The following is an 11,879-nucleotide window of genomic DNA, read 5'->3' as shown; positions in this document are numbered from 1 at the left end:
CCTCACATGTTACTTTTATTTATGTATCATAAAAGAGAAATAATGTATACACTTATTATATATAAATTTTGGTCATATATATATATATATATTATGTTGATAGCTTGGTGATGAAGACGCGGTTGATTAGACTCGTGAAGTATATAGCATAGGTGCATAGCACTAGACTCCAAATCCAAAATTCACCAGGGCTTGGGAAGCCAAAACTACTAGTGGGCCTTGCTTCGTTGGCATTGACATTTCTAGTGCTCAACAATAATTTAACGCCAACCTCCTCCCCTCTCTCTCTCACACACATACACACCCTTCACTTCACAAAGTCATAAGCTCCCTTTCCTTTCCCTCTTTCTCTCCCTCAAACTGTCACACACACAAACCTCTCTTACCCATGGAGATGGAGAACACTACTACTCAAACCCAAACAGCCAAACCCACCATATTTAAGAGAAAACAAAGATCACTAAAAACCCAACAAAAATCCCACATGGGTAATGCAGTGCAAGAATCTAAGACTCAGAGAATTCATTTTAGCAGAGGAAAGAGAAGAGGAGAGGGCATGAATAAGCTGATTCAGCTGCCCAATGAAGCAAAGAGAGGTGAAGAGGAAGACAAGGAAGAGGTGGAGAGGAAGATTGAAGCATTGCAGAGGATTGTGCCAGGGGGTGAGTCACTTGGGGTTGACAAGCTCTTTGAAGAGACTGCTGGGTACATAATGGCCTTGCAGTGCCAGCTCAAAGCCATGAAAGCTCTTGCAAGCTTTGTTGAAGGCTTGGAGAAGGAGAAGACCAAGTTTGGAGCCTAGCTGCCAGCTCATAATTCATTAATTATATATGGTCTTGCTTGGTCATCATAATTGGGAGAGGTTCTCAATTTGGTTCTATCACCGACCAACCAATTTTTTTTCTTTGTTGGGTACTTCTTTTCTCCTCCTCTCTCCTTATAATGTTAATTTTTTTGATATTTGTAATGAACTAATGAATAGGAAAAGATCAAGGTTGGTTAGTACTAAAGAAATGAGGATTAATGACTACTTTTGTTGTGTATGGATGTAGGAAATTTATTTCCCATTTTTTTTTTTATCTGGGGGAATTAATGTTAAGATTTGGATGAATGAGGTGCATATAAGATATATATGACATTATGATCAATGCGCCTTTTTTATTTTGCATATATAACTTGATCGTTTTCAGTAAGTTCATGGTTGTGGGGTTGGGCCCTGCCTCAGAAATCTGATTAAATTATCATGATATTTTATTTTGGCATATGGTAGGCTTTTAGGCTTAGACTTGAGCTACATAGCCTACATTAATGGTTAATGTCCTAGCTAGAGAGAGAGAGAGAGAGAGAAGAAATTAAGGGTTAACATGCATGTGGTTAGTGAGCTACTCAGCATATTTTTCAGTAATGACACTTCAAAAGTGTACAGACAGACTCGCACATTTTGAATGCAGAAGGACTAAATTGCCCACACTTAAATACTCAACATGCAAAAACCAATCTCCACCATTTTGACACCCTCAACTACATCTTAATCTTTTCGATGTGGACATGAGATGGGGTTGATATGACTTATGAGGCCATCAGACCAAAAAGAAAAGACTAATGAGGCCGAGATGGGGTTCCGACCTTCGAAGGTGGTCGAGATAGGATCTGAGTGGGTATTTAAGTGGGGCAATTTAGTCCTTTCACATTTAAAATGTATTAGTTTCCCAATTAATTTCTTGTAAGCCGAAGGTGACCAATATCAATATATCAAAATGCGTCATCAAGTAAGAGTTGACAAATGTACACTAGAAATTAAGATCATATAGGAGAATATCTACCTCCTCCTGATGTCATTCCTTTGGGTTTGTGCAACCTTCCAATGTTGACTTGGTAAGGTCTAGTATTAACAGAACATCCTTGTTTCGTCAAAGTACGTGACTGGATTTGTCATTTGCTTATTGGCAGCATATGATAAAACCCAAAAGTAAACTGTTCCTTTTCCACCATGTCCCTAAGTACACTTGACTATTGCAATTAAATTGAAGACCAATCCCGACCTCAATTATGAAATAACCCACATTATCATTGGATGATAATTGAGGTAGAAATTAATGCATGCGCGCGAGTCAACTTATTCCTTAGAGCTAGCTGTTACAATTAAATTAAAAAATCTAAATGTGAGAGACATTTGATTCACCCACTTGATCTGTGAAATAAACTTTTATGGGTAGTTGGGTAGCAGTGAGCAGTGGGCAGTGGGTGCATATACTGAACATGCAGCTAGCTAAGCTGGGTAGGCTAGCTTGCACTCAGAGCTAGACTCAAGTAAAAGAAGGGATGGAAGAAACAAAGGAAAAGTGCTGTTGTCTAACAGAAAGCACTCCTGCCATGCATAAATGGCAGGTTAGGTGGTCCTCATGGAACATTCATGGTATTAAGGCTGTATCCTGAAAACTGTTCATAAGGAGATCCACCTCTATGCAAGTGTTGCACTTGGCCAACCTGCCAACTTGTAACTCTGTAATAAGCTTATCCTAGCTGGCTCCAATCTTATTTCAGATACTTTTTTTTGGCCACCATCTTATTTCAAATACTTAAACCACCGCAACCAAATCTATTCTGCAGAAGTCTCCCATTCGATCTCTTAGCTTCATCTGCTGTCTCCATGCTTTACTTTTCATTCCAATTTTTTGATAGGCAATCACCGTATCTTAAAAAACACTATTTATTAAAGAGTAAACGATATGGATGGTTCTAAAGATAAGCGAAATAGACTATCATCTAGGACCCCAAAATGTTGAAGGCTTCCAAATTTTATAAATCTCTATATACTTGTATGCTATCTTATGCTTAAATAACACACGAAGTGGTGATGGCCCATCTCTTTGGTTTGCCTTGAGCCCCTAGAATAGAAAGGCCGACACTAGTAGACAAATGTAGCCATGTAGGCAGTTTGGGAATAGTCCCACATTGCTCAACCTAACCTAGAGTTCTGATACCATGTTAGACCATAGAGCCTACCCGCCAGCCTCTTACTAGAATACCAAATTTGTGTACCAAATTTTGTTTACTAAATGATAGGATTGTATGTCATTGATTCATATTTGAGTGCATTCTGAGGCTCATATTTTTAGCATGTAAAATTCTAACATCTATGTTGCACACCATTTTTGATCTAAGTTTAGTATTCCTAGCATTATTAATTGGTTAAACAAATAGTGGACCTCAAAAATTTGTAGAGAACGAGTTAATAGTGTACATCAAACTACCAACAATCCCAATCAACAGGAAGGTGGAAAAGTGAACAACTTGTCTAGAAAAGGCCAGGCCCAGGAAGAAATGAGATTGGGCCTGGTTGGTATATTTTTGCTTCCAACAAGAATTGGACTGCTTAATGGGCCTTGTCTATTTGCTTGCTGGATGACATCATCGGCCCATGATCCGATCCTATTGGATACAGGGCAAAATTTGGGCTGGTTTAAGGCAAACCCAGCAAGCAAAGCCCATATCCACTTGTCCTGTTGTCCACTAGTCGAAATCATCAGCTATATCACACAATGGTGGGTCTCATACCTTTTAGCACGTGCTCCGCACGTTCACTATTCTCAGCCGTCCGTTCCTCATCATGGATTCGATGCCTTCTGTAATTCTAGAAAAAAGAAGACGAAAAAGATAATGGGAATTTGTCAGAAGCAGAAACCCTAGAAGTTCCTCACTCTCAGCCCCTTTTTGCTCGGAGCAATCTTGTATCCCACATATCACTGTATCACTCAAACCGTCATTGCTCATTGCTTTCAGGGTTTTTTTACTATTCACTCTTCTCTTTTAATCGCTATTCTAATTTTCGTTTCCCGAGAAAACCGTAAGAAAATTGATAGATAGAAATTTTCTTGGAAACCAAACAGAGATTTTCATTTTTGTTTTTGTTTTTGTTTTTTTGTTTTTTTTCAATTTTATGAATTTGATTGGTTTCTGTTTGTAGCGTTAGAAATGGCAGACGCGAAAACGGTGGACATCGTCGACGATCAGGCCGAGGATTTCTACGATGCCGATCAGGTTGCGGAGCTGGGACGGAAGGTTGAGGCTTTGGAGCGAGAGAAGGTGGAACTGGAGCGTGAGAATACAGAAAGCAAGGAGAAAATCAATGAGCTGACGGCGGAGGTTGAGAATTTGAAGAGCAGCGAGAGGGAGATGAAGGAGAGGCTCAGGGAGTTGGAGTTGGAGGTCGAACGGGAGGAGGAGGGAAAAGATGTTCTGGAATCGGTTGCGAATAGAGCGATGGAGCTCGAGACGGAGGTCTCGAGGCTCCAGCAGGATCTGGTTGCGGCGATGAGCGAAAGCGCGGAGGCGAACGCCGAGGTTGCGGAGCTGAAGCGTGTTTTGGGAGAGAAGGGAGGGAAAATTGACAGCTTGGAGAAGGAGGTTGAGAGCCTGAAGAAAGCCAAGGCCGAGAGCGAGAAGAGCATTAGGGAATTGGAGAGGAAGATTGGGGTTTTAGAAGTGAAGGAAACCGAGGAGAAAAGCAAGAAAATTAGAATTGAGGAGGAGATGAGGGAGAGGCTTGATGAGAAAGAGTATGAAGTTAGCACCTTCAAGAAGAAGGTTGAGGAATTACAGTCGGTGATTGCGAAGCACAGTGCTGAATTGGAGAAGCGGGCAAAGGAGAAGCTCAATGTTGAGGCCGTATTGAGGGAATCAGAGGAGAAGACCAGGGCGATGGAGATGAAGATGGGACAGTTACAGAAGGACATGTTGGAGGCTGAGACGGTTATTACCGGATTGAAGGAGAAGACTGTCGGGTCCATTAATGGGACTGTGAATGAAATGAAGGAGATTTTGGAAGGCGGAGGCGAGACAGGTCCGAAGGGATTGAATTTGCCGGTGGTGGCAGGGACCACTGGAGCCATTGTTGCGGCGGTGGGTGCTGCCATCTATGTGTTGTATGGAAGGCGGAGGTGATTGGGTTACAATGCAACAATAGAGGAAAAATGCGGGCGGGAAGAAAGCTAGAGGTTAGGGTTTATTGAGTAAGAGCATGTTACAATTTTGTTAGAATTACTGGATGCTTTTTTTTTTGGCTTTGGTTTTTCTATGAGCCTATGGATGTCTTGTTAGCTCTAACTTTGGGATGCTTTGTTGCTTAGTTTACTTGCTTGGTTCTTGCCTTTGTGGTTGGGAAAACTACATATATATAATATAGTTTTGAAGGATTTACTATACCTTGGCACTGATCTATGTTGCATTGGTATGAATGTCTGCTCCAAGCCATTTTGAATTGCTTGAATAACACAAATACAATATGAAATTTTTTGCTTATTATTTGATATTGTACTTGAAGCACTTCTGTTATATATATTTTTTGTTCCCCTTTGTCAATTTGATATTCTGTAGCACTTTTACTTAAGTTTGTTCGATTGCCTTGTTGGTGCTTTCTTTACAATGCCAAACATTATTCATTGCAATTAAGGCCATTTAGTAGGGTTTTGGAAGAAAAATAATCTTGTAATCAGAAATCAAGCCAGAAACCATCTATTGTGATGGGCTTGGTTACTTTTGATTTTAATGTAGTGCCCTGTTGCTCTCCCTTACCTTGTTTTTTCCATTTGGGGTCGTGCTGGGGATTCTGAATGAGCATCATGAGGACTCTTCATGAGGCAAACCCTCAGTTATGGTGAGATTCTAATCTTGGTTAACTGTAGAACTTAATCTTTTTAGAAGGATCAGCAACACCACCATCTTAGTTATAAAGATATACAATTACCTACAAGACACAAGCTGAAACTGATGTTTATACAGGGCAACATTAATGGAGTCCTGTTTTGTGCATTGCTTTGTTCAACTGGTTTAGTTGTGTTATGGTGCAAGTAGTAGGCTCAAACTTGCTTGGGTATTTGCTTTCATGTTTGTACTTTTGGGCATCCTCATATTTCCTGCAAAATTAAACCCTTTTTGGAGAAGTTAACCAGTGTTAATCCTGGCCAAAAAAAAAAATCCTGTGTTTTAGGTACAAACACCAAGTTGAGCAATAATCCCATTGATAAAATGCATGTCAATTTTATTCACTTATTCAGTCGTACCTTCTTTGATTGCCACTTGGCTAAATCCTTTCTGGTTCATATGAAATATTAGTCTTTGGTGGTTTATTCTTGAATTTCCTCCATATCCACAGATTTCTTCCACAAATTTGATTGACATGTAGTCAGTGTTCTATACCCCCCGCATATCTTTCCATAACCTGCTGAATTTCCTTTTGACAGCTGAACTCAGGAAGTTGCTATTGCATCAATTCTTGGATTCTGTTACTCCACTAAAAATTTGTCTAATTATTCATTTCCACTGTTGGAGAGGATAAAGTTGGAATTCCACTTCCCAGATGAAAAAGAAAATGTTATTCCAATTTTTGGCTCTACTATATCCCTTTGTAACTAGCATGGGTCATTGTTTAATGAACATCCATTGGATTTATCAAGAAAATATAATAAGAATTTATGACTACAGGACAGGCTGACATGCTCCTCAGTCCTTTGGATAGGCAGTTAAATTCTGGTACAATCTCAGGTTGAAATTTGTTGTGCCATTTAGTAGTAACGAACCTCAAAGAGGACAAAGAAAACAGTTCAAAATAGAAATAAATAAAGAGTTCATGAACATCCACAATAAATAAATATTTTTTGTGGGACACAATAAATAAATAAGTGGTATACATTTGGCAACACCCTCTCAGTCTCAGTACAATATTTACTGAAAATAAAATATAAAGAAAAAACTCTTCAAAGAAAAATATGAAAAGAGGAAGAACGGTTTGTCAATAAATAGAGAATATAATAAAAAGGCCACCCGGTAAGGAAATACACTCCATAGTCCACACGCATAAACCAATAAGTTAAACCAATCTCACCATCTCATCTGCTGTTGCTAAACAAACGTGAAGCTTTCAATCTCCAACTCTATTTAGATTTGCTGTGCAAAGGTTCATGGCCCAGTTGCACCTCCCACAATGCTTTGTCTCTGTACCACAGGGGATTAAAAAGAAAGATAAACAAATAAAGTTAGCCCAGAGTTTTAGAGAACAGGTTGTTTAATACTATGTGTATATGATGGTGCCAGCACATACATTATTAGCTCACCAACTGTTGAGCCATGTTATTGAAGCAACATACATTCCATTATATAAGAGTGTTATGCCAGCACATGCCAGCACATTCTAAAGTTTTGTTTGGTCAGTTCACCCAAAGATACGAAAAGTTGAAAAATGAAAAAAGAAAATACTCTGTAGAAAAGATGATCAACTCTCACTCCGAAAGATTTTGCACTTTACTTGAAAAAGATGAACAACCTTGTAAAACATAGCAGAAGGACTAGTGACTTGGGAGTGGCTGGTGAGAGAGAGAGAGAGAGAGAGAGAGAGAATAGCATAGTAGAAAAAGCTGATGAGACTGTTTTGTTAGGAGCCTTTTGGGGAATTGATGACTGGTGATGCTACCTTTCTAATATTTCCAAAAATATATGGCTACCAAAATCTTGAGTGAGTTTCATGTTTTGCTTCCACAGAAGAGCTTAAAGTTTACTTAAAGAGTATTAAGGACTGTGCTTCCAGATTCACATTTTATGTCTGTTCTTCCTTTTAAGATCAGTGAAAGGACCTTTTATCTACTTGTCCTTAACATTTAAAACTTAACAAGTAAAGTACCCTTGATATCACACACTAACCCAAAAGAGTTTATATTCTCATCACAAACCAGTCTAATGAAAACTAGAAACCAAACAGGTAAAAGCATTTCACAAATCTAAAACTTGAAAAAGAATTCAAGTGGATTGTTGACTAGAACTGAACAGTAGTGGCTAATAAATAAATCAGTATTCTTTCTATGTAATTACCCTCAATTATCTATCAGATCGATGCAGAACTTCAAAAAGTCCACAGCAACTCTTCCATGAAGTCGGTTGCAGGGGGCCTCTAGTGACAGATATGATAGACTGCCAACAGGAAAACCAAAAATTGGTCAGAAAACAGACTGATAGCTAGAAATGTTGGACATGCATCAAATTAAGAAAAACAGATAGAAATGCAAAGAACAAACTTCATTACCGGATTTTCTGTGGTTTCAGGAATCTCAGGCTTGCCATACTCTTCTCCAGCATGAGTTGATTCAACTGGAGGAACCTCTGGGGACGGCTTCAATGAGTCATCATCAACATTTTCACCGGCTACCTTGTAAGCAGTACCTGATGACTCCCCTGTTTTCTCTTCTAAAATCGGCAATTTTGTTTCCTCAATTCCCTTTGGCACTTCATCTGTAACAGCTGGAGGGATCTGCTCCTTCTCATCTGAGTAAGGCACTTCTGTTTCTTCAATTCCGTTGGACACCACACTTGCTGTGACTGGAGCAGACCCATAATTCTCACTCAAAGAAGGCAATGTTGATTCCTCAACCCCATTGGACACCACATCTGCTTCAACTGAAGGAACCCCATTACTCTCATTCCAATATGATACTGTTTTTTCCTCAATCACAGCTGGAGAAGATCCATCAGTCTCATATGGCAAGATTTCCTCCTCCTTTTCTTCTGATGATTGCAAATCAACAACACCGGAGTCCCCCGAATTCTTAACTGGTGGTTCTTCACCTTGATCCAAATGATTGGACTCAGATACAACAGTCTCAACAATCTCCTCCACTTTTCCTGAATCCACCACTTGAGGACTCTTCTTAGCAGGTTCTGCCTCATCATCGGAACTGCTACTACTCGAACTTGAATCATTTCCATCATGGGTTTTACTAGCAGGCACAGAATAATCATCAATAGCTATATCTCTCACAGCTTCAACCACAAGTTTTGAGTCCCCAACAACATCCTCTGGATGAACTTTGTGGGTCTCCTCTAATTTCCCATTTGAAGAATCCTCCATTTGGTTATGATCTGCAGAAAAATTTCAAGTCACAAATATTGATCACCACAATGGCTTTGACAAGGCACAAGAATCTGTCTCACAGCCGCCCAATCCTTTCTCATCAAAAAATTACAGGTCAGAAGTTTATATATCAAAGCACAAATAGAAAAATAAAAAGAAATCTAAAAAGTATTATCAATCCAGATAGATCAATGAGAAATAAGTCAAACTATGTGGAATCCATTTGCCAATCCAGCGAATAAGTTAATAACAAATTGGAATCTAAGAAAGAGAGAGTACCTTGGACTTGGAGTTGAAGAGTAGGTGGAGAGTGGTGGATTGGTTTTGTGGTATTCTTAATTTTTTTCTTGGCAGATTTTGATGATGTTTTCTTTGGACGTGAACGTGAACGTGAAGGCATGGTTTGCTGACTGGTTGCTATGAATTTACAAAGAAAGCAAGAATGGTAGATAGATAGATAGAGAGTAAATGTGGTGGTGGTCAGTTTCAAGTTATTCAACTCTCTCCCTTTTATGAAAGAGTTTGTTTTTACGTTTTTGAAATTGAAACGATCAGGGAGGGAAATGCCACGTTAACATTTAGAACTTAGAAGGGCGGGAGTTTTGGTAAATGGCCTTAATGCTACAACCAAGGGTCTCTCATCAGGATATACAACAATATTACAATTATGTTCGAGTTATCAAAATTAAATTGACTCACCAAATGATCTCTAATACTAAGTAGATTCAATATATAACGGACCCAAATTTGAATAAATGAGACACTACTACTTTATGTGATAAATTAGTTTCTCTAAGCACTTTGTACGCTATGCCCATTCGAACTGATCAATGCATATAAGCGCATTTAAGAGTTCTTTTGCCTTTTGCCAACGTTGAACATACTTTGAAATAATTTAATATTTTTTAGGCTAATACTATAGTATTAGCAGTTCTTGTTTAATTTTATGCATTTCAAAATGGAATTTTCATAAAATAATCCTTAAAATGTATATATATATATATATATTTTTTTTTGTGTGTGTTGATAGGAGCAAATTGGTTACTGAGATAACTTTTAGCCTTAAGAGTTGGTGCTTAGCTTGCATGTTCAACAATTGAATTAATTCAATCAACTTCAAGGACCACCTCAAGGATGTGAGACTTATAGGGACCATGTCCCAAATGCCAATGGTGTGCTACTAATTTGAGAGCTGTAAAACTTATAGTATCCCTTAACTTGTCGGACTATGATTGGAATTGGAACGTGCCTACCATGATTGTTTTTGGGTTTTGGGTCTCAACTGAGCAACTTACTCTATAGCCCCAATATGAACAACTTAGCCCAATTAAAATGTGAAGCTCTTAATCTCCAACTCTCAATCCTAAAGGTTTTACTTGAAAAAATTGAGCAACCTTTAAAACATGAAAACATGAGTGAGGTTATGCAGACCACTTTTAGCTGTTGAGTTGACTATCATAATATATTTTATTTAATTTTTTATTTATTTTACCTTTTATTATAAAAATAAGATAAAATCACTCAGATCCATTTGGTGGTCATCTACTGAAACATCCACTAATATTCGGCAGATAAGTGTCGAATAAATACAAATATTTCGGCAGATAACTGTCGAATGTTTTTTTCATTTCTATTTGATGGTTATCCACCGAATAATCCACCAATATTCAGTAGATAACTATTGAATAAGAATAACTAGGGCTGCCCATCGGTCGGTTTGGATCGGTATTGGGGCTTACCAAACCAAAACAAAAAAATTCGGTATTTTTCGATTTCGGTATTTTTCGGTTTCGGTATTTTTTGGTTCGGTAATTTTTGGTAAATTTCAGTTTTCAGTTCAATTTCGGTAATTTTGGTATCAGATATTCTCGGTTCATTATCGATTTACTTCGGTATATCTTCGGTTCATTTTCGGTTTACTTCGGTATATCTTCGGTTCATTTTCAGTTTAATTATAATAATACTAATTATTATATACCAATATAAATTAAAATTTAATCAAATATGATGCATAAAATATAATGTTTGATGAATATATATTTGTACGAGTAGTATTGGTAGTTTAGTTTAGTACTAGTATTTTACCCTAGTAATAATATATACTAGTATAATTAGTTTAATAATATGTATTAGTACATATCCTATTAATTTAGTATGTATATATACCGATAAATATGAGTGTATATATATATATACATATATATATGCATTACTTACCTAAAGATGAGATTTTTTTTTTCTAAAAATAATAACATTTACTTTATTAGAGAATGACTCTATATCTTAACTCAAACTTTTGATAATATTAATATGATAACATTATACAATTATATTTTTTTATAGTTGTTTAAGATATTAGTAGTTTAATATTTATTGTACCACTAACATAATAGTATTATATAAGCATATATAACTAATTGTTTCAGTTTTTTCGGTATATATTTTAGTTTTTTCAGTAATAATTGATTTGGTTTTTTTCGGTAATAATTTTCGGTAATCGGTCGGTTTACCAACTTTTTTCGGTTTTTACCAAAATCAAACCAACTTTTTTCGGATATTTTTGGTTTCGGATTTCCGATTTTCGAATTGTGAAAATCGGTATACAAAACCAAAAAAATTTGGTCGGTAGTCGGTCGGTTCGGTAAAAACCAAACCAAAGGACAGCCCTACGAATAACCATAAATATTTCGATAGATAACTGTCGAATGACCCAACGAATAAAATTAAAATTTTTTATTTTAAGGGTAAAGTTAAAATTTTGAAATAGGGTGGTCAACTCAACAATTTAGGGTGGTCGGACAAACAGTGGCCTTAAAACATAGAAGAAGGACAAGTGACTCCTGGGTAGCTAGTGAGAGACACAGAGAGAATAGAATAGTAGAATAGTAGAAGGCATATAACTTCGGACCAAGTTTTGCATCATGCTGCTACAAACTAAATCGTAAGAGTTGCTGAGACTGTTTTGTTAGGAGTCTTTTGG

General features: G+C 37.4%; 3 protein-coding genes across 3 annotated transcripts; 2 read left to right on the top strand and 1 right to left on the bottom strand.

The window, feature by feature from the left end:
- The first annotated feature begins 316 nt into the window (after positions 1-316).
- Positions 317-1,037, top strand: LOC147287773 (uncharacterized). The gene has a single exon (XM_086242309.1). It carries the CDS (start codon positions 389-391, stop codon positions 800-802), a length of 414 nt encoding a protein of 137 aa, XP_086098435.1. The 5' UTR covers positions 317-388; the 3' UTR covers positions 803-1,037.
- A 2,590-nt stretch (positions 1,038-3,627) lies between these two features.
- LOC147287772 (peroxisomal and mitochondrial division factor 2-like) lies at positions 3,628-5,202 on the top strand. The gene is made up of 2 exons (XM_086241289.1): positions 3,628-3,784; positions 3,968-5,202. The coding sequence occupies exon 2, from the start codon at positions 3,976-3,978 to the stop codon at positions 4,942-4,944; it is 969 nt and encodes a 322-aa protein (XP_086097415.1). The 5' UTR covers positions 3,628-3,784; positions 3,968-3,975; the 3' UTR covers positions 4,945-5,202.
- Positions 5,203-6,586: 1,384 nt separating this feature from the next.
- Positions 6,587-9,085, bottom strand: LOC147287771 (uncharacterized). Its single transcript, XM_086241290.1, has 3 exons — positions 8,075-9,085; positions 7,864-7,962; positions 6,587-6,993 (listed from the first exon to the last, which is right to left on the bottom strand). Exons 1-2 carry the CDS (start codon positions 8,894-8,896, stop codon positions 7,870-7,872), a joined length of 915 nt encoding a protein of 304 aa, XP_086097416.1. The 5' UTR covers positions 8,897-9,085; the 3' UTR covers positions 6,587-6,993; positions 7,864-7,869.
- Positions 9,086-11,879: the final 2,794 nt, after the last annotated feature.

The sequence above is a fragment of the Dryas octopetala genome, chromosome 4, assembly GCF_963921425.1.
Source record: "Dryas octopetala chromosome 4, drDryOcto1.1, whole genome shotgun sequence".
NCBI lineage: Eukaryota > Viridiplantae > Streptophyta > Magnoliopsida > Rosales > Rosaceae > Dryas > Dryas octopetala.
The sequence above is the reverse complement of the archived record's forward strand: the minus strand, read 5'-3'. Positions and strand labels throughout refer to the sequence as shown.

Coding starts and splice junctions, on each gene's coding strand:
- LOC147287771 (XM_086241290.1), bottom strand. CDS start 8,896: ATGGAGGATTCTTCAAATGGGAAATTAGAGGAGACCCACAAAGTTCAT. Junction 7,963..8,074: donor CTGAAACCACAGAAAATCCG/GTAATGAAGTTT, acceptor TCCTGTTGGCAG/TCTATCATATCTGTCACTAG.
- LOC147287772 (XM_086241289.1), top strand. CDS start 3,976: ATGGCAGACGCGAAAACGGTGGACATCGTCGACGATCAGGCCGAGGAT.
- LOC147287773 (XM_086242309.1), top strand. CDS start 389: ATGGAGATGGAGAACACTACTACTCAAACCCAAACAGCCAAACCCACC.